Source organism: Aotus nancymaae, unplaced genomic scaffold (assembly GCF_030222135.1).
Source record: "Aotus nancymaae isolate 86718 unplaced genomic scaffold, 86718_ANA_hifiasm-v0.15.2.pri h1tg000067l, whole genome shotgun sequence".
In the NCBI taxonomy this organism is placed as follows: Eukaryota; Metazoa; Chordata; class Mammalia; order Primates; family Aotidae; genus Aotus; species Aotus nancymaae.
The window spans coordinates 1368410-1390618 of record NW_026988482.1 but is presented as its reverse complement, the minus strand read 5'-3'; the positions used below and the strand labels follow the sequence as shown (position 1 = coordinate 1390618).

Sequence of the window (22209 nt, the reverse complement as noted above, 5' to 3'; positions counted from 1 at the left end):
GCAGACGCAGTGGCTCACACCTGTAATCCCAGCACTTTGGGAGGCTGGGGTGGGCAGATCACTTGAGACCAGGAGTTCAAGACCAACCTGGCCACCATGGTGAGACCCAGTCTCTACTGAAAATACAAAAAATTAGCCAAGCGTGGTGGCAGATGCCTGTAACAAGGCTAAGGTGAGAGAATCACTTGAACCCAGCAGGCAGAGGTTGCAGTGAGCTGAGACTGCGCCACTGCCCTCCAGCCTGGGCAACAGAGCGAGACTCCTTCTCAAAAAAGAAAAAAGAAAAGGAAGCACTCAAATTCTAAAAGCAGCACCGGACGACAGGAGAAAGCTGTCTTCCGGGCACATGTAAATAAAGGCAGAGGTGTTTGTCTAATATCCTGCTGTTGTCTCTTCCCAGAGCATCTCGTGCCTTCTCCTTAATGGCATTTACCATGCTTGAAATTATTTGTGTAATATCTCTCATCTCTTCCAAATCCTGAACTCCACAAGGCTGACATCTGTCTGCCTTGTTTGCCACATTCCCCCAGCCTGGGACAGTCCTTGGCAGGATTTGTTGACTGACTGATTTACTGCTCTGTGATCCATAATTTTCCAGGCAACAGATCATAATCCCAGCAGTTATAAGTCAGTCTAGTGAGCTCCAGAGAGAACTTTTTACAGAATATACCTTATGTGTTGGGGGTGGGGATGTGAGGAGAGGAGGGAGAATTCTGTGAATGCAATATGCTTTTCTGCCCCGTTCCTAAGCCGTTTCTCAAAGCACAGCTCTAAGATGCCTTCTTCCTGTTAAATGATTTCTGGGCTGGAATATAAAGAAAACACACATTGCTTGAGAGAGACTAGAATTTAGTGAGGCAAAAAATGAAAACATCTTCTGCATCCAATCCAGCTGTGTGGATATTTCCTGCCAAAAGGTGCAGGAGTTGGAGTAGTGGGGACACACATGAATGCAAATGCGAAGGAGTGCCTAGAGGCCGAGATGGACTGCAGGCTACATCGGGACAAGCCAGTGTCTGCGTTCTCATTGTCATGCTCCAGAGGGCACGGTAGCTGTTCCTACCATGGTACGCTCGGGAGAGGATGCTAACTGAGTCATCTCTCGCAGATTCTTAGATAAACAGACATCTCTCTTCACTTTCATAGCTCTCCTGATGATACTTGGGAGGTTACAAGGTACTGGAAGAATAGTCATAAAGATCGAGAGGTCAGACATGAAAAACTTCAGGTGAACTCCCAGCAGATAATTGAGCAGAATACCTTTGTGATTTAGTTCAAATGTGAGTTGTCAACATCAGAACGATAAGAACTACTTGCACCGACTGATTCTTTAAGGAAAAGCCTTCATTCCATGTGCTCCTTAAGCACCTGTTTGATTTACATGATGCTGCCTGCTGTGTTGTGCTCCAGTGTGATGCTGTTGGCTAATGTGAAAAGAGATACTGTTGGCTGATGCAATGCTGTTGGCTTACTGTGTCTTTTCACATTAGCCAATAGCATCACACTAGAGTCCTAAAATAATCCCATTTCTTACCATGCCTCCCTTAAAGATATTTTTAGGACTTCATTCATTATGATACCAAGTACCACCATTGAGGGTACAGTGTCCCAAGAGGGAAGATTTATTTCTGGAAGAGCTGTTTGTGTCTTGAGCAATTGGTTTGCTTCCTATCTTAAGGAAACCAAAAAATTGTGTAATTGATTAGACAGTTTTAATCGATTAGATCAGTTACAATTGTAATTGATCAAACACATAATGTATACCTGTTAATCTGTTGTAAAACAGGTTCTCTGTTAATGCCCATCCTTTTTCTCGCTTAAAAACATAATACATGTTTTTGAAATGCTTCTGATCTAAACTCTGCATCACAAAAGTAGATGTTTCAGATCCTCACTTAAAGCTGAGGGATGGATGGCGTAAACACAAATGTGATGTTATAAAAGGCCCAACACAACTCAATCAAGGAGAAATTGAGAAGGGAAAGAAGGAAATTTGTGTACATTTCCCTCAAAAAAGAAAAGGATGAAGAAAGGAGAAGCACCTGGAGAGGAGCACACTGGTTCTGGCTGGGAAGAGTGATGACAGACAGATGTAATGAAGGTTCCTCTCCGATCAGGGCTGTGGGGCTCCCTCTGTCCAGGCCATTCGGTTTTGCCTACAGAGAATAACTTTGAGAGCCGGGAACCTGAAGGAACGCCTGCTTCTTGTTGCTTTTCTGATGGACATTTTGTCAGGTGTCTCTCTAGAGAGTTAAGAAAGGCAAGCACTTATAACACTTAACTATCTTTAAAAAGTTGACCGGGCGCAAAGGCTCATGCCTATAATCCCAGCATTTTGGGAGTCTGAGGCAGGCAGATCACTTGAGGTCAGGAGTTCAAGACCAGCCTGGCCAACATGGTGAAACCCCATCTCTACTAAAAATACAAAAATTAGCTGAGCATGGTGGTGCACACCTATAGTCTTAGAGACTCCGGTGGCTGAGGCAGGAGGATCACATAAACATGAGAGACAGAAGTTGCAGTGAGCTGAGATCGTGCCACCTCACTCTAGCCTGGGTAACATCACGAGACTCTATCTCAAAAAAAAAAAAAACCAGTTATTTGTTTGTATTTGTTTCGGTTCTTTTCTTGCTTCAGAGGTAGAGTTGTGTGTGGAAGTGCCTGCTTGTATGTCCTGATCATGACCGCCTGCTCAGTGCACAGTGACTGCTCACCCAGCGGCAGCCTCAGCCTAACCTATTTGCAGACAAATTACTCAAGAGAAAAAAAAAAAAATTCTACTAAACTCTGTCCCTGCATTCCTAAGCAGAATGGGGCTGGAGTTCCATCAAGTGTGCCTCAGTGGTGCCTGTGAAAGATCCCGTAATCATTTGCCACAATGCAAGACCGACTCCCTGACAAGGAGTAAGTCTGGGAAAGGTTTTCACAAGCGTAAAAATTATTTCTGTTAGCTCATACGTATTTATCAAGTACCTGGAGAGAGGCAGCTCGCTGTGGTCATGGGAAGATCTCCAGCTTCCACGTTAAGCAAACCCAGATTCAAATCCCAACACTGCCACTTTAACTGAAGTATTATTAAAGCAAGTATTAGAACCTACGTCGCTGGAGTGTTTCAAGGACTATGTTTGATCTCCCGCACGAAGAGTTTGGCAGTGTCTTGTTACTTCCCTGATCTTCCTTTTCTGTTTTACTGGTAACTGGTATACAGTCCAGGATGTACAGCTGTGAAGCCACTCGAGCAGAGGATGAGATAGTACTGATGAGGCCCTAGAATCTGTGGACCAGCCTTCCAAATCCACAGCTGTCCTTAAGCGGGCCTGAGACATACGTACACTGGAGAGTTGAGTAGAACTTGAGGACTCTGAAAAAAGTCTCACGTTTTCATTCCGTAAGAACCCTTTTCTTTTATTCGCTACTGTCTGTGGATGTGTCTCAGAAGTGTCCACAAACACACACCAACTGTAGCATAGTGCTTACACCATCGAAAATTCATATTTGCTGCCTTGCCCAAGATAAGGGAGAGATGAGAGAGAAAGAGGAAAAAAGGAAGAAGAAATTAATGATTCTCAGATGCCCACAATAGTAACTTCCTGTACTTTGCCTCCGACACTGTGAAATGGGAATCATGATTCCCATTTTAACAGATGAGAACAGAGGGGCTCGGCAGGCTACCGCACCCAAAGTCACACCCTTCTAAGTGGGAGCACTGGGACTTAAGCTTTGGCTTTTGTTTCCTGGTCCAGAGAGAGGTAGAAAGGGAGGTTTGCTAATGGACCACGCCAGGGACACTTTAAAAAGCTACTGCACCACAATGTCTTCAAGAATTTTGTTTTGACATAAAGCTATCACAGTGCCTTTTAGAAGAAATAACGTACATTTGAAGGTCAAATGTGCCCATCCCCAAATCCTGGGTTTTACCATACCCACCAAAGTTGTGACCTGTATAAAAATATGAACGTATCTAGATTTTGCTACGTGGAATCCGCATGCTTTTGCCCAAGGAGGAAATAGATAACCGTGGAAATGGTGACGCATCACCGCGTGGAACCTGGCCCTAGGAGAGGGGCATGTGACCACCTGGGCCCAAGTCTAGACAAACTTGCCTTCTCATCCCAGCTCTCATTAGAGGCAGTGAAACAGCAGCTGGAAGCACAGACCCCGAGGCCGGCCCTGGGCTCGGTTCCCTCTCTGTCGCTTACTAGTTCTTCCCAGTTGAGCCCTCTGTGTCTCAGCTTCTGCATCTTTAAAATGCTCATAGTGAAAGCATATACCTCAAAGAGCTGTGACTGAGGCACAGTCGTGCTCCACATAAAGACGTTTCAGTCAACGACAGACAGGCCACATATACGACAGTGGTCCTGTGAGATTTTAATGGAACTGAAAAATTCCTATCACATAGTGACACCATAGCCGTGCTAATGTCATAGCTCAGTGCATTACTCACTTGTCTGTGGTGATGCTGGTGAAGGCAAACCTACTGTGCTGCCAGCTGTACACATAGAGCACACACAGTTATGTACACTACGTACTTGAACTTGATCATAAACAACTATGTTGCTGGCTTATATATGTACTTAACCATACATTTTATCATTATTTTAGAGTATGCTTCTTCCATTTACTAAAAAAAAATAGTTCGCTGTAAAACAGCCTCAGGCAGGTTCTTCAGGAAGGATTCCAGAAGACATTTTTATCGTAGAAGATGATATATCCATGCATATTGTTGCCCTTAAGCTGCCGGGGTGGAAGAGAGTGGTCTTGATGATCCTGACCCTGTGCACGCCTGGGCTGATGAATGTGTTTGTGTCTTAGTTTTTAACAAGATTTTAAAAAGAAAAAAATTAAAAATAGAAAAAAGCTTCTAGAATAAGGAGACCAAGAATATATATTTTTGTACAGCTGTACAATGTGTTTGTGTTTTAAGCTCAGTGTTATTACAAAAGGATCAAAAAGAGTTTTTTTTAGGCCGGGTGTGGTGGCTTACGCCTGTAATCCCAGTGCTTTGGGAGGCCGAGGTGGGTGGATCACATGAGGTCAGAAGTTTGAGACCAGCCTGACCAACATGGTGAAACCCTGTCTCTACTGAAAATATGAAAATTAGCCGGGAGTGGTGGCAGGCATCTGTAATCCTAGCTGCTCAGGAGGCTGAGGCGGGAGAATCACTTGAACTCAGGAGGTGGAAGTTGCAGTGTGCTGAGATCCCACCACTGTACTCCAGCCTCGGTGACAGAGTGAGACCCTGTCTCAAAAAAAAAAAAAGTTGGGGGGAGGTTAATTAAAAAACGTATAAAGCAAAACAGTTACAGTAAGCTAAGCTTAATTTAATTACTGAGGAAAGAAAAATATTTTGTGTAAATGTAGTATAGTCTACGGGTACAGTGTTTCTGAAGCCTGCAGTAGTGAACAGTAATATCTCAGGCCTCCAAACTTGTTGACTCACCCAGAGCAACTTCCAGTCCCGAAAGTTCCATTCATGGTAGGTACCCTATATAGGTGTACCATTTTGTATCTTTTAGATCATATTTTTATTGTGCATATTCTATGTTTAGGTATGTTCGGATACACAAATGCTTACCGTCGTGTTATAATTGCCTGCAGTATTCAGTACAGTAACGGGCTCTGCAGGTTTGGAGTTTAAGAGCAATAGGTTATACCATATCGCTTCACTGTGCATGAGGCTGAATCATCTGGGTTTTGGTAAGCACTTTCTATGGTGTCCACACAGCAGAGAAATTGTTTAATAGTACATGTCTCAAACTGTATCCCTGTCATAAGGCAATGCATGGCTGTACTACCAAAATACATATGAAGCATTTAGCACGACACCTCGTTCATTTTAGATGCCCGACAAATGATTACTACTGCTACCACCATTCCTACTAACTCATTGCTAGGCTGCTGTCTTTAAGTTTTTCTCTCTGGGCTTCAAGTATCTCTTTTGTAAAATGAGGGTGTAATTGTATCCACGTCAAAGAGGTGTTTGTGAGAGTCACCTGGAAGCTGTCTATAACATGCCGAATACATTCTGGTAGCTATTTTTATTAACTGGATGCTCTGATGCCCATCTCTTCTTCAGATAAGTGTACGGTTCTGAGTAGCTTCTTCAGAAGCAGAAATGGTAATATTCACTGTCACACACCAAATAAAGAGGTGCTTTATTCTTGGAGGCTTCAAAGTAAAGAATGCGTCTCACCCACAGCTGTCTTCTCCGGGGTGGCCTTTCCAAACACATTCCCTATGCCTCCTTTATTCTCATATTGTTCAGGAAATTGTTTAATTCAGAAAGCTGGAAAATGCTGTCTACCTTCCTCCAGGCACAACACATAGTCACTGTGTCCTCACATAATACATCACTACAATTTTCAACTTTTTCCAGTCATCTTCAAAAATTGAGTGACTTTTCTCCACATCTCTCATCACTAAGGTAATTTGTGTTGGTTTCAATATCACTGAACGTGAATGTACTAGTTCTTCCTTAAGGCATCTTTGATTAAAGTTATAGTTTCTTCTCTTTTATTTTATGTACTCTCTATGCCAGCTAGGTCTCCCTAAATCTTCAGATCCAGACAAGGCTGACTCAAACCACTGCTGCACGGTAAAATTCAGAACCTCCCATCCCAGCACCACCTCACAAGACTTCTGTGGATTCTGCGGATACTAACTTCTCTGGCTCTGAGCTCCTGCTTCTGCTTTATCAGAGTTTCTTGTGGATTTTTAAAAAATCATTCAACAAATATTTGAGTACCTACTCTGTGTCAAGTGCTGTGCTTGGCTTCACATGTATGCCACTGAGCAAAGCATACAAAGACATCACTTCCTTGTCTTCTTGTTCTACACTTTGTCAATCTGAGGGCAAAACTCAGGTCAGTTTCTCAGTCACATGCAAAAAGGCTGCATCTCACAGAAAGTATTTACGTTATTTAATTTAATTAGATAATGTAGAGGATTTTTTAGCCAATTTTCTTTCTTTCCTTTCTCCCTGTCCAAACTGCTACTATATCTTAATTTAAAGTAAATATAATTTTCACTATCCCTACAAGGGATTTGCAGAAAATATAAAAATGTCCCATGGCAGAGCCGTAAACTCATAACAACCTTTCTTTTAGCTACAGAGATCAAAAGGTTTGAAATTATCACTGAGGAGAACTCCATTAAATTATTAGCCAGGAGCCGTCACCATCCCTAATCTTTGCCTCAGATGTTGGTGGAGAGGTTTGGGAAGGAGATGGTTGTATCCTTCTGTAATGTGGCTTTGGAAGAAACCTCAAAGAGTCTTAGGCAGATATATCACCTATCAGTCCATTCATGCCTTCATTCATCCAACAAGCCTTCATTTAACACTTTTGTGCCCACATGACTGTTAGTGGCAACACAAAACAGAATGAGACCTAGTATCCAACTTAAAGGAAATCACAGTGTAGGCTTCAATTAAAAAAAAAAAAAAAAAAAAAAAAACGGTCAGGCACAGTGGCTCACTCCTGTAATCCCAGCACTTTGGGAGGCCGAGGTGGGTGGATCACCTGAGGTCAGGAGTTCAAGACCAGCCTGACCAACATGGTGAAACCCCGTTTCTACTAAAGATACAAAAAAAAAAAAAAAAAAAAAAAAAATAGCTGGGCATGGTGGCAGGTGCTTGTAGTCGCAGCTACTTGGGATGCTGAGGCAGGAGAATTGCTTAAACCCAGAAGGCAGAGATTGTGAGATTGCGCCACTGCACTCCAGCCTAGGCGACAGAATGAGACTCTATCCAAAAAAAAAGGTAGTGATTGAGCTGACTCTGGAAGAATACATGGAATTCACCAGGCAAACATGACAAGAAGGGCATTCCAAGTGAAGGAAGCAACCTCTGCAGAGACAGAGCTCAGTAACTTGGACCCTACAGTAACCTGGACTCAATGTGTAATGGTGAGTAGCACAGTAGAGCTGCTGGGTGTAGTGCTGAGGGGAGGAAGTACTGGAAGAAGGGCCTCCGCATCAAACAGGAAAAAGGGTTCCAGGAGTCCCTTTCCTCAAGGACACTCCATGACGCCAGGCAGGTCTTACACTTTGGACTCTCCTCTGTGGAACTTTGGTACTCTGTAATAAGACTGACACTCGAAGAGCCATGTTTGTGCTTAAGGAGATGCCTGCTATCTAAAACACCAGTCTCTGTTCATCAGAGAAAAGACCCAGTTGGTACATTTTTATCAGTCCTTGCTCTCACCGGTACAGTAACAAATATCATACATAGAGAATGATAGGTAATATATCTGCCTGAGACTCTGAGGTGCCGAAAGTTCTAAAGCATGTAATTTCATCGCTCATTTTGGGAAAACGAGAAAGAGATAAAAATGTTAACATGATGTAACTTGAAAATAAAATCATCAACATTCACAGATTCTAAGTTGAAAGAAATAAGTAAGTAAAATTCTGTGGTACTAATTAAAAGAGACCTGTCTGGACGATGAATTCTGTAATATAAGAATCCAAGTTAAGTTCTTGCAAAAACTGTCTGTCACTTTCTTTGTTTATTGTGACATAGTTTTTGTTTTATTCTTGTAGCAAAAAGAAACTATATATTAAAATATCCAAATGCAAGAAATACATTTCTGTTTCCAATTAAATATTGTCTAAGAAAATAAGCAACTTTTAATGAGGAAAATGCCAACATCTTTATTTTCACTTTTCAAAGATCAAATTCTAAGCCTAATGAGCAAATTGTTTTAAGTTCTTGAGAAAAAAGAAAAAACATGGCTGTAATTTCTAAATCTAAATTTCTAAATATTTAAGTCTAAAATGACTTAAATATTAAAAGCCCTACAACAGATTAGGTTAAGTTTTTACTGAAACTTAAAATCTCTTAAAATAATTTGCAATGAGATCTTTAAAGAAGTTTATTATAAATGGAAACAAAACTGGAAAATGAGTCTGTGTTTTTATACCATTGAATAAATTATCCATAGACATTTATAAGTTATACCTAAAGTAACTGCGATGGCCTAAGGAAAAAGGCAAGGAAGTAAGCCTTTCAAATAACTTCCTTCTGTGACCTTGGTGCAACATTTGAGAAAATCAGCCATTAAGTATAAGAAATTAAAAGCAAGTCTCTGTGTTTTGAAGTCTAGCAAAAGAAATACCATACGATTTTGATTAATGAGAACACTCAAAGACATTTGGCTATTCTAATTAGCTGAAATTTTTTATCACCTCAATACTGACTACAGGGAACAAAGCATTTTTTCTCAGTAGCAAGCCTTTGTAACGTGTGAATACTTCATTCTACATCACTAAGTACGATATACTAAACCTAACTTTTTCTTTGAAGGATGAGGATGTTACAGGCCTGAGAGCTGTTACCCACTCATCTTTCCTTGACGGACGGCCCCTTAGTTGAAGTTGTCAGAGTTGGGGCTGAATATATATTGACTGTGGCCCATAACTTGGAATCTTTAGAATCCTTTAAATGAGCAGGTTTGCTTGGCGTTTTTTTTTTTCTAGACAGGAAATTTTTTGGAAAAAGTAATTGAGAATGCTAGTCAATCAGGTTTTTTGTCTTATGGTAGTTGAACAGGTTACATGTGACTGAAAGGAAATACTGTGATATGATTAATGGGGGAGTGGAGATTAGAGCAATTCTAAATTTTAAACCTAAATTTTAATAGGCTGAAACCATTTTGAGCTTTCTTCAATTCAGTGTTTATAGGAAGAGCTTCTGCAGAGGACCTAAAACCTCTTCTACTTTCTCAGAACCTTTTAAAAGTTTAATTTAAATAAATGGCATATATTTATATGGGAATAACTAGGATCTTAAAGGATTAATTTTTTGTATATATAACACCTACCTAGAATCAGTATCAATTTCAACCTGGCTCATAAAATACCAGTGTCATGTAGTTGCTCTTATCTTTGGACCTAAAAGGCCACAGTGCATTGTTTGGCAGATTGAACTGAGTTTAGGCCAAATCATTTTTAAATGTTAATTTAGTCTCTTTTGATATGTATCTGAGAGTGAGAAAGAAGAAAACGCAGGGGTTAGCGGGGAGCCCATTTGTAGCAGATTGAGGAAAACTTTGTAAGCAACTTGAAACCAATATTATCAAATTACTCTTCTGTCTATTAATAATGGATTGAGACACAGAGTGCGGTCGTATTTCCAGTATTCCTATACGGGGAATACAGAGATGCAGGCAATCATGTACAAAGAATAGAAACGGTCCAATACCTTTAGGAACTAAATGGCCCACCAAAATGTTCCAGTCTTTCCAAATTGGAAACAAGATATGTGATGCCTGTTTATAATTCATCAGACAAGCCAGTGTACTAATTAATAGAAATATATACTTTTGAAATTGCCTGAAATATTCCAACAGTCTTAAAGTCTTCTATTTTGAATCCTTTCTTAGACTTTGAAAGCCGAAAGTCATCTTTTTTATTGTGATTATATAACTGTGGTCAGATAGATTTCCTAACATGGTTCTCTATTTGTCAGTTCTGTGAATTCGTTAGCACTCTTATGGTATGTTGGAGTTTCGCAGCTACAGCTATAATCGGCCAGATCGAGCCTTGCTTTGGGTTTCTGTTGTGAGGAGAAGTCCATTAACTTTTTGATTATAGTATAGCATTATTAAGTTATTATTTCAAATTATAAATAGTCCTTTCAGATTCTATGACCTCCCGAATACACACAGAAAACAATTTACTCAGCTGATAGTGTTTTGCTGATTTATAACATTATTCGAGCATATTGAATGCTCATTTTTACCTATATTACCTACTTGATCCTCAAAAAACCCTGCCATGTCAGTGAGGCAGTTATTAGTACCATTGGCACTCTCCAACTTAGAGTAAAATAAGATCTCTGCCCAAGATAACACAAGAGAGCACTGTTGTGTCTGAGTCTCATACTCCTTGTTTTCTAATGCCAGGTCCCACAGTCTATCAACAGAAATCCCGCCTTCCCTCAGCAAGCACACATCTGGAAAGCCATGTGGCCACACCCACTGAGCTAACGCATCCCTCAGGAGCCCGTGGTTGATGAGCAAATAGCGTAACACCCGAGAAAAGGCAGGCACTTGACAACTGTTTTCCTCCCCTTCTGTTTTGTCAGTTGAAGCAAACCTCTAAGAACAGAAATATGGAATATAGATTGTGGGACTTGAGTCTAAGCACAGCCAGACATGGGCCTCGAAACCACTGGGGTTCTTCTGTCTGGAGTGGGCTCCCTGATTCTGCTCCCAGCCTCACCTCTCATCCTCACGAATGTCAGTAAGCATGGTGGCGAAGAGAATTGAGAGGCTCTTTTTCTTTTTAATACTTAAATGGTAGCTCCAAGAGCAAATTTCATACATCTGTTGATGTTTATAACAGGTGTTCTACATTTGAAACTAATCAGTACTGTGATTATAACCAGAAGGTTTGATAGAAAAGTAAAATGAATTTGTACATCATCTGCGTACCAATAGAAATGTGAATTATACATTTACGGTGATTAGAAAAAGAGAAACTGGCTTTATTAAAACATTCTGGCACTCCAAGGGTTCTAACTCACCTAAAGTCCCCCATGGATATCATCTAAGCTAGTGTCTTCATATAAAAGTTGAAACAGGCCAGGCTGTGTCTGACAGCAGAGACCAGGTGTAAGCCCTACCCCAAAATACGCTGCAGAGATATTAGCAAGCGCTTTCTTCAAATAAAATTTAAAGGCTATCAGTGGTACATGATTATTCTCCAAGTGTTCTTTTCTTAAATTTGTTCTGTGTTTACATGCATGTGAGCTCTATCTTTCGGCCAATGTCTACATTAACTAATGAAGCTTCTAAGTGTATAAATTGAATAAACTTTTAGTTGGAAACAACTTCCTTGGAGCATTTACATTTAGAAATCAAAAGAAATTTGCGTTTTCACAAGAAAATTGTTTCCAAGCAGTTCCAAACTATAATCTGAGGTCATGTGACTAAAACCTCCGTTTAGTGAGAGAGAGCACAGCTCCACTGGCACTGACTGCCACTCAAGGCACAATCTTCTTTTAAATTGATCTTGGGCAACTCTCCCTGACAATTAGGTCATGGCGTGTTGTAGGTGGCCAAGGGTTCCACATTCCTCATTTTCAATACCTATGAAGTCCTTTTGAACAGACTAGAAACCACAAGAGGGATTAGCTGAAAGGCTTAAAGTAACATTGTTAGTGAATTCTTTTTAGATTTTTCTAAACAGAGATGTAAGAGTAAGACCACTTTGCTGTCATTCATTGGTGGTTGTTCTATGGCTATATTAGCTTACTAGGGCTTTCATAACAAAGTACCACAGATTGGTGGCTTAATCAATAAATTTTATTTTATGTGCTCGCATTTCTGGAGGCTGGAGGCTGGAGGCTGGAGGCTTGAGATCAGGGTGTCAGCAGGGTTGGTTTTCAAAGGCCTCTCCTTGGCTGTTGGTGGGTGTCTTCTCCCCATGTCTTCACATGGTCTTCCCTCTGTGAATGTCTGTGTCTTGATTTCCTTTTCTTATAAGAATGCCAGTCATACTGGAATAGAACCCACTCCGATGACTTCCTTTTAACTTAATTACCTCTTTAACAACCCTGTTTCCAGACACAGCCACAGTCTTAAGCACTTAGTATCTATGAGAAGAAAACATATGATTTTGCGAGTACACAACTCAGTTCATAAGTTATTAATCCCAAATCATTAGACACTGGTTTGTTATTACTGCTGGTGGCTAGGTTCAGCATCCTGGTCTTGCTTCTGATCCTTGATCTCCGTACCCTGTTACTCTCTTTTAATTTAAGTCATCTCAACATTTGTCTTTGCTTATTGGCTACAGAGACTCAGACTTCCTCTTAATTTGCTCACGGATAAGACATTTTCTCCATACATTCACTGTTTGCTGCTTCTATTGCTGATATTTAAGTCTCTCGATTCTTTTCACATCTATTTTTCAGTTTCCTTTGTTTGGTCCTCTTATGTCCCTTGTGGCTTCTAAATTCAAGTTCATCACAGTGTTCTCTTGTAATCGCCCAAAGAACCCAAATATCCATCAACAGTTAAATGTGTAAACTGTGGTACATTGAAATGACAGAAGACTCTGCAACAGTAAGACCAGGAGAACCATCGCCACATAGCCCATGGATGAACACAGGCCCAAGATTGCATCTTTGCCACCTATCTCATAGACACAGTTAAGCCAACAGGGCTTATGAGCTCAGCAGTCATAGTTCATAGTCAGTTAGTATTTCACACCTACTCTGTGCCAGGCTTTGTGAAAAGCGCTTCTGTGTATACTATTTCATGTAATTCTGAAAAATCTATGAAGTAGACAGTAATGCTATCCTGTTTTCAAAAGGTAAAACAGAAGCTTAGAGAGAAGAGTTTATAAAAGCCAGAACTGGAATTGAAACTCCTCTCTTCTGACTCCAGTCTGGGCATTGGTGCCAACATGCCATGTGGCCTTCCTACTTTCTCCTCCTCTGACCACATAGGCCCCACTGGCTCCATTAGCTGGTAATCACCTTGACCACACCCAGCTACATGCTGACCGTGGCTTGCAGCTTCAGGGTCTTTCTATATTTTTCCTAACTCTTCTCCATAAGGTGAGAGACTGTTGTTCATCTGCTTTTAAGGAACCTAACAGCATTATGAAGAGCCAACCCACACGTTGCCAGTGACCCCCAGAGAAATGTGGATAAGCAGAGGTGCCAGAGTTGGTTCCACAACTTTAGGAATTCCCAAAGTCTCAGCCTCTCTCTTGGAGCTGTTTCAGGGAAGTCAGGCAGATGGAGTACCTTAGCTGCAGACCTTCTTGGCTAGTAGCTTGTAAACTTGGCCTAGTTTTTGCAGTTTTCTTAAGTTATATCAACAAAACCAGGGCATTTGGTGACTGGAGAACAAGCTGATAAAAACACTTGCACCTGCCAGAAAATGCGGAAAGCCACAGAGAAGGCTACTGAATAGTCAGGCTTCAAGGCTACAATTCTGGCTCAGCAATTCGCAGTAGAGTATGCCTTAAACATTCGTAAAGGGGTGAATTCCAATTCACTAGTTAACTGCCTTCCTCTGGAATAAAAATGATATGGTATAATTCTACCCTATGACATCTGGACAGATTTACTGTCTTAGATTCAATAATTTAAAAACAATATATTCAATGTACAGGTTTTTTTATCTTTAAAAAAAGGAGGGAAGACCAGACTTGATGACTCATGCCTGTAGTCTCAGCACACTGAGAGGACAAGACAGGAGGATCGCTTGAGGTCAGCAGTTTGAGACCAGCCTGGACAACATAGCAAGACTCCAATTCTACAAAAAATACTTAGAAATTAGCCAGACACTGGTGCACACCTGTAGTCCTAGCTACTCAGGAGGCTGAGGCAGGAGGATCACTTGAGTCCAAGAGTTCAAGTTAACAGTGAGCTATGATTGCACCACTGCACTTCAGCCTGGGCAACAGAGTGAGACTCCATCTCACAAAAGAAAACAAAGGGAAAAAGGAGAATGTGATCTCCTTGCTCCAAAATCATGACCTTCAACATTTAGTGGCCTCCAATTTGGTAAGAGGATAAAATTCTTCCTTGTGACTTGTTTTCTATTTTTTCTTAATTTGGTATGTATATTTACTAGAGGCAGGAAGTTGGGGAAATACATCTAATCCCTGACAAGTAAAAGAATTCCAGAGGTGATGAATCCAAGGGAACATTTTCATTGTCTTGACCCCGTATTTACCTGCAGGGATTCTTGTTTTATTTACTTTGGAATACTTCCCAGTCATAAAATGTACTGAGAAACCAGGCCTCAAGACCTGCTTCCCTGCTTCCTTCCCAAACGAGGCTGTATCTCACCTCCCTCTATGCCCAAAATGCCATTGCTTCAGCATAGTCTAAGCAACGACCTATTTGATGATGAATGATTTTCATGCTTTACTTTCTCTTGAATGTTAAGGTGTCCATCCATTTGTGCAAGTAAGATACAAACAGTCTAGAGTTCTTATATTTGGGGAGCAGGGCAGAATTTTTAGAAAAAGTAATTTTTATATCTTTGTATTTTAGTCATTTTCCTTTTCTTAAAAATAACACTGAGAAAGTGCCTGTTTGCAAATGATCTGAGATATTTGACAAGGACTTGAAAAATAATCTCAGTAACCCTTTAATTGGTATTACATTTTTTGTGACGTATTTCACACAATCTTCAAAGGCCTCTCAAAATATAACAAATTTGGAATTTATCATATAAAAAATAAAACAACATATCATTCTACATTTACTCATTAATTATGAAATATGTATTATTTATGCCAGCCTCAATATAAGGCCAAAGGCAAAAGAAAAAAAATGGTTTTAAGGCAGACCACTCTAGATCGGAAAAGTTGCTTGCAGGTGTATAGTAGAGAAGCTCATCCTTAGGATAAAATAATCTCTAGTAACTTAGAGACACATTCATCAGAGGAAACCTGATAGCAAAACTTTACTAATTCAAAGCCAGCTATAGATGAATGAAGATCAAGTGTTATTACCTTGACTGTTGTGGTAAGTTGCTTGCAAAACAAAGAGGATAAACAAACCCTGGGACATGGTAAGAGTGAGATCAGGGAATGTTTAATCTTCTCAAAAGAACAAACAAATGGAAAATTATTTGTGGACAAATGGATCTTACTAATTAAAAATAAAGCCTCCTCTGTCCTTCAGGGCAAGTTGTAAGCATCTTTACCTGGCAACATCTTATTACTTGTAATGAATTTTTATTTAGGTGCTTGAAACTATTTTATTTCCTTAAAAGTCTAATTAAAACTTTTCATCTAATTCAAAATCGCCTTCTGTAAAAGTTGGCCATATGCTGTATATGATTTCAGGATGAAATAATTTGATATCCAGGACATATATTTGTTGAGTGCACTTGAGTGTTTGTGAGCCCGCAGAGAATGATACCCAGCAAGGCAGAACTAGTTCAAAAGATATTCCCACAGTCTTTGCTCTCACCAGCCAGTTTTATTAGTGAGACACAGCCAAGGCATTGTTTACAAAATACAAGATAATAACAAGGTCCCAAGGAGGAGCTTAGCCTACAGGCACAACTCAGAAATTTTGGGTATTGGACAGGTCTGTTCCTCAAGTGACCAACTGCATAATCAGGAAAAAAAAATGGCAGGAATTATTTTGGAGCCAATCAGTGACTCTGGTTATTAAAGACTTAATAGACTAAATTTTTAACAACAAAAAAGGACATAGATTGACTCAGTTTCCCCAGAAGTGCTCCTGGATGGTCAGGAGTCCCCTCTGAGGCAGGCTGAGGCCTGTTTTCTGGTGGAGAGGTTACATCTTAAGAGTAACCATGGATATTACTTGCCGGTGCTTTCTGCCTCGGGTCTAGATGCTCCAGGCTTTTAGAGAGCCTGTTTTAAGAACGACAAGATGAAAGCTGCTTGTTTGAGCACATGCGATTATTGTTCGTCACTTTAAAACATCTTTTTTCAAAGGCTTGTGAGTACTGTTAGGAAAACTCCCTTAACAAAAACAGTGAGACCAGCCGCAGTAGCCAGGGGCTGCTAGGGTGGGAACAGCCATCATGGGCATGCAGAATGTGGAAGCAGCATCGATCACCCGAGGCAGCCAGGACGGTCACACCAGGGACAGCACGGCAGCCGTCGGGTCGGCACACTGACTGTTGAGGAGACGCGCCCCCCTCAGAAGGGGAAGGGCCAGTTTACCCACTTGGCAGAGTGGACATAGTGCATAGGGCCCACAATGCTTTTAAGGACCCATGAAAATGATTTAACTTCACTCTCTCTTAAAATCAGAACCCCCCCCCAAAATGGACTATTTTGTAACAATTAATGTGCAGTAATAGATACAGTCTGGATTATTTTTGTCTTTATACCAATGTAGCACTAGAATATGATTTTTTAAGGAAATATTAAGCCAAAAGTGCGTAGGGCCCATGAAAGTCATAATCTCACGATGCTCCAATCATTCAGACCAAGGAAAGTGAGTATGTATCTGGTGGGCGTGGGGCCCAGTAACGTTCATAAGTGGAGGTTTAGAGTCAAAGACCGTGGAGATGGGTGTCCACGCTGTTCTCCCACCTGCCCCTTCCCCACCCCGTCACATTCCCCCACCTGATCACATTCTCAGTAAAACAAATAGTGCCAGTTAACACATAACATAAACAGAAGGTACAGGAGTTACATAACAGAATGTAACTAGTGTAACTCCTCATTATCCCGGAAGACTCCCCACAGAAGATGAGGGCTGAAGAAATGTGCACCTGTTTCATGGAGGAAACAATGCTGGAGGAAAAAGAGACAGTAAGAGGGAAATACAGGGTCAGTCGGAAGTCTTTCTTTTCAATGTCCTGGGTCATTATTTTAAATAGATAGACACCAGTTTCTTCGCTGCAACTTGACTACCCTTAGGAAGGAATTGTAAATCACGTTTTCCAGCTGCAAACAGATCACTGAACCAATGGTGAATTCATCGTGGACTGTAAATTCCACAGGTGAATCTGTATTTAAGAAAAGCACATTCTGTCCATGCTTCCCAATGGTTTACACCTAGATCCGTGCTTCTTTGAATGTTTAGAAACAAGGATTGACCGGTATGTCAAGATTTAGCTATTGGTACCGCTTTTAAAACTTACAAAACATTCTGTTGGGAAGGAAATAGTTAAGATAGAACCAAGATGGCCTGAACCCTAATCTGTGCTGGAGGAATTCTACAGGAGCACACCTTACTGGGAAAGGACAGTGTGAAATATGGGCCTGACCTTTCCTGTGTCGGGAGTTTGAAGAGAGTATGACAATTGACACTTACTCTGACATTTAGCTCACCAAGGGAAAGCAGGTAGGTTATCCTGCTTCTGTGCATGAGAGACAAGAGCAGCCATCAAAATTACACTTTTGCTGGGCAGTTTTTTGCAGGTGCTAATCATCCAGGGTCCAGAATTTTTTAGCATATGCAAAACTAACAACTGTGCCAGGTACAGTGACTCACACCTGTAATCCCAAAACTGTGGGAGGCTACGGTGGAAAGGAAGACTGCTTGAGCCCAGGAGTTTGAGACCAGCCTAGGAAACATAGTGAGTCTCCATTTCTTTAAAAAAAAAAAATAGTTTTAATTAGCAGAGTGTGGTGGCACACACCTGTAGTCTCAGCTACTTAGGAGGCTGAGGTGGGAGCATCACTTGAGCCCAGGAGGTTGAGGCTGCAGTGAACCAAGATCACACCACTGTACTCCAGCCTGGGTGACAGAGCGAGACACTGCTTAAAAGCAAACAAACAAACAAAAATATATAGATACCAGGAGTTTGTTTACATGTATGTATATATAAAGAAATATATTCAATATATTCATACTTGTAGACTTTATAGTAGTAGGTCTATCCTTAAAACATTCAACCTAAAAAATTAATTGCTGGTATTATAAAATAAATTTTTTTTTAAATTCATGAAAATATTAACATTGTTACTTTTATTTTCTTAGCTCTTTTTTTTTTTTATCAATTTTTGGCACTAGTATGTTAATTTTTATAATCAGAATAAAAGGAAGGCTATTTTAAAAATTCGTATGTCAGATGATTTTGCATTGGCAGAGATGTCTGGCATTATAGTGTTTTACTTTCCCCTAATCTAACGTATCTCAATTTCTTCTGTTTAGTATCTCTGATAGAGAAACTCTGGATAATTGTCGATAGTTTAAAAATAATGAAAATAATTTTTAAATTACAAATTCCATGATAGCAGTAATAGAATCTGCAACTAGAAAATTGCTTACCATTGGCCTATGTAACTGGAATTGCATACTTTAAGTATTTTATGCACCACAACGGATCTCAGGAAAGTCTTAGTAAAGGTGGCATTTAATGGCATTTAGTTAGCATTTAATAAGAATTAGAGAGGTGCTAAAGCTTAGAAATCTACTAAGATCTACAGAATAACAAAGAAGTTTGTGCATATATGAAATACTTAGGTTACTTTTCTGTGAAGATGAAAGCAGCGAATGCATTTTGTTAGAAATGTGCTTGTGAGTGCAGTTACTGACCGTTCCAGACCAGAGAAAGAAGGAATCTCTCAGAGGATTAGAGCCAGTCTGTGTGATGATAGTGAGAAGTGGCTGCTGCCCCAAATTTCAGCGAGATCATGAACCACCGACATGAGCCCAGGTGGTTGAGGCCTGCAGCCTCCCCAGGCCACATGCACAGACACTGGTGTGGTAGAGACGGAGCAGGACAGCCTGGAAAGCCGGGCTGGTCCCCGTCCTGGCTCAGCCACAGAATGGCTTTGAAGCTGTGGCCACATCACACCGTCTCTGGGCTTCAGTGCCCTCCACTATACAGAAGATAATATCTGCCCCACAGAGTTATCATGAGATCAGACGAATGAAATTGTCAAACATTTGCCAGAGTGCCCCGCATGTGGTGGCTTCTTGAAATAGTTCAGCCCCTTCCCTGTGACACGGGCCCAACACCTGAGTTCTCATCTGAAGACAGCCGGTGGCTCCACAGCCTGGTGTCCAGCCGGAGAGGGCCCTGTGATGTCCCGTATTGTGTATGCTGTTTCTTATGTTCTCTATTTTAAAAAGGAAAGAAGCGAGCCATGATTAATTTCTTAATAAACATGAACGGCACTGCTAGATGCCCTGCGTTTTGTTCATTTGTGCCTGCTCTTATAATCGAACTTAATAAAGAGGTTATTCTCTACAATTATTACTTGTTAAGAAAGCTGTCATTCTGGTTCCTAAGTGAAGAAACAAATGACAGAAGAAATAAAAATATGAAATAATTTTCCACAGGAAAGCCTCGAGAAAAATGTTTCCCCTTAATGCTGATACTGTTTTTCCAGTCAAAAATATTTCAAGAAATTAAACAAGGAAGTGGGAAAAAGTGATTTTGAAATATTACTTGAAAAGAAATAGGCTGAAATCATTGCTGGAGGATGCCACAATATGATAATCAACTTCTAAAATATCCCTATTCTTTTCCATTGTTGCTGACTGGCATAGAAGCATATAGACTTAATGTTATCGAATGTTTATAAACTGCTTATATGCTTGAATGCATATTCAGTGTATGTTTTGTTTTTGCTGTCTTCATGTTGTCTCACATAATAGATGAAAACTGACCCTTGGTGTGGTTCTATTTTGAAAATTGAGCTTGAAGTCTGAACAGTTACATATGTATCTCACAATGTTTTAAGCTACTGCCTTCAAAAAAGAAAGAAATTTGCACAGGTATGTTGCCATCAGCCCTGCAGAGCTGCTGATGAGCAAATTTGTAAAGTTTCATGAATTGCCAAGCCAATTATCAGTCAGCTTCTGATTTCTGGAAGCATTATCCCACAGGATACGTAGACAAGCCAGAAATAACACAGCTTGATTTTACCATACCAGGTGGAGGAGGCGTTTGGTTTGGGGAAATCTTGCATTGACACATGAGAGTATTCGCTTGATGTAGCGGTGGTTTTAGACACTGTGTCTGGTACCATGGAGATGTCATTGTGGCACATCTTCCCGTCTGTCCTCAGACTGTACCGCACTTGTAAGACACTGAGGCTTATGGGGTGTTATCTCAAGAGCCAAAAGGCTGTGAAGAAAAACATTGCTGGCAGGCACTAACATGGGTGTGTCGTGACTCTTTTCAGGTAGTAGGTGTAACCTTGAAGAAAAAGTGGCACTGTCTTCAAAAAAGTGACCTGACCCTGGCTTTGGTGGGTTTTTTCTGCAAGAAATACAAAGCACCGCATGTATTTATTGTACATCCTTTCCAGCTGACCACTGCTTTGTTCTAGAGTTCAGCATGAAAGGACTGATTTTTGTTTTGTTTTTGTTTTTGTTTTAGTGAAATGGCATGTCCCTTGCTAATTCTAGCTCTTATAGTTGCACATGTAAAAAATCTCTATGTAGTTTATGGATTGGTAGCATTTCAAATAAATCATGTACAGAAAAATTGACCTGAAAGTTTTTGAGATGCTTATCAATTGACATTTTTTCTCAGCCCAAGAAAAGAATCTAAATTATTATTTTCTTAAATAAAATTATACCTTGTAACATGAGATTTGTTATTTTAAATATCATAGGAATTGAAATATAAGCATGCCACTTTGTTTATTGCTATATTATTAGAACTTACTGAAGCATGGAAAGAATTCTTCACAAATGACTTTGCTCTTTTGAAAAAAGTAAGCTGCAAAAATATTTGGTATAAACCATATTTAGTCGGTAAATGAGTGTAGCTTATAAAGATGTTCTAAGCTTATAGCGTGCAATGTTTCATCCCAGTAATTTTTATATTTTGATAAAATGTTAAACAAGTTAATAATGCCATAATAAATATTTTCCCAGAATTCAGAATTGTTTGCATCTCCATTTTAGGAAGTTCACATTGCTTCATTAAAGAAGAAACCTGGAATCATTACGCACCTCAATTTGTTATGCAATGAATCAAGTTTTCCTTTATTCTTCCAGAAGTCAGTTATTCTATGAATTGTGGCCATATAAACTTTACAGAACACATACATATATGAAAATTACTACTAATATGTCTGCTGAATGAAATCTCTAGTATTTGATAGTCCATCTTGAAAATAAACACATTATAATTCAATAGTGCTAGTTACAAAGTCAAAGCAAAACAAACTTTCACCCTTGTAAACAAATTCATTTAAAACACATTTAAAAATCTATTAACTATACAAAAAGTTTTTCTTTGTTTTAATAAAGAAAGGCTGCCTCTGGCTACATTTTAGAAAGTCAGTGCCTGAGAAAATGGGCAATGTTCTGATCCCTAGAGTAAATCTACCTTCTTAGACACTTAAAGCCCTTAGAAAACACAAAATAATGATGCAACTGTATCCTTTTTTGTTGCATGGGAACAATCAAGCTTTATTAAGCTCTGAGTTAATGTGGACCCCGGCTCTTAATTCCCTTTTCCAGCATTAGACCCCATATGTCCGTTTTTGTTTCTTTGCCTGTGACAGGTCTGTCTGCTACCTTTGTATTTCAAGTACATTTACAACACAATTATTCATATGTGTTCTTAGTATAAAATTATTTTCTTCCGGGAGGCTCTACCAAGAGACCTAAGAAAATTGAAGTTTTTGTTTTTGAAGCGTTTAATGATTATTTAATTTTTACATAGTATGACATTTTTCTAATTGGGTTGGAAAGGGAATATTTTTGGGGGTGTTTCTCATTATATCATATCTAGTCTCAAAAAATGTAATAATCTGGTAAACTCAAATAACAGAAAA

General features: G+C 39.9%; 1 protein-coding gene and 1 long non-coding RNA gene across 10 annotated transcripts in view; one reads left to right on the top strand and one right to left on the bottom strand.

The window, feature by feature from the left end:
• PEX5L (peroxisomal biogenesis factor 5 like) overlaps positions 1 to 22209 on the top strand; it is a 252717-nt gene that overhangs the window by 113389 nt on the left and 117119 nt on the right. For 2 of the 9 annotated variants that reach the window (XM_064366831.1, XM_064366829.1), the window contains exon 3: positions 20602 to 20667. The exons of the other annotated variants lie outside the window; for them this stretch is intronic. In XM_064366831.1, the coding sequence (XP_064222901.1) occupies positions 20602 to 20667 (66 nt within the window). The remainder of the gene's footprint in view (positions 1 to 20601; positions 20668 to 22209) is intronic. 9 annotated transcript variants of the gene reach the window in all.
• LOC135270791 (uncharacterized) lies at positions 829 to 21800 on the bottom strand. Its single transcript, XR_010338918.1, has 4 exons — positions 21759 to 21800; positions 21090 to 21143; positions 19362 to 19528; positions 829 to 1179 (listed from the first exon to the last, which is right to left on the bottom strand). It is a non-coding gene; the product is annotated as an uncharacterized LOC135270791 (long non-coding RNA).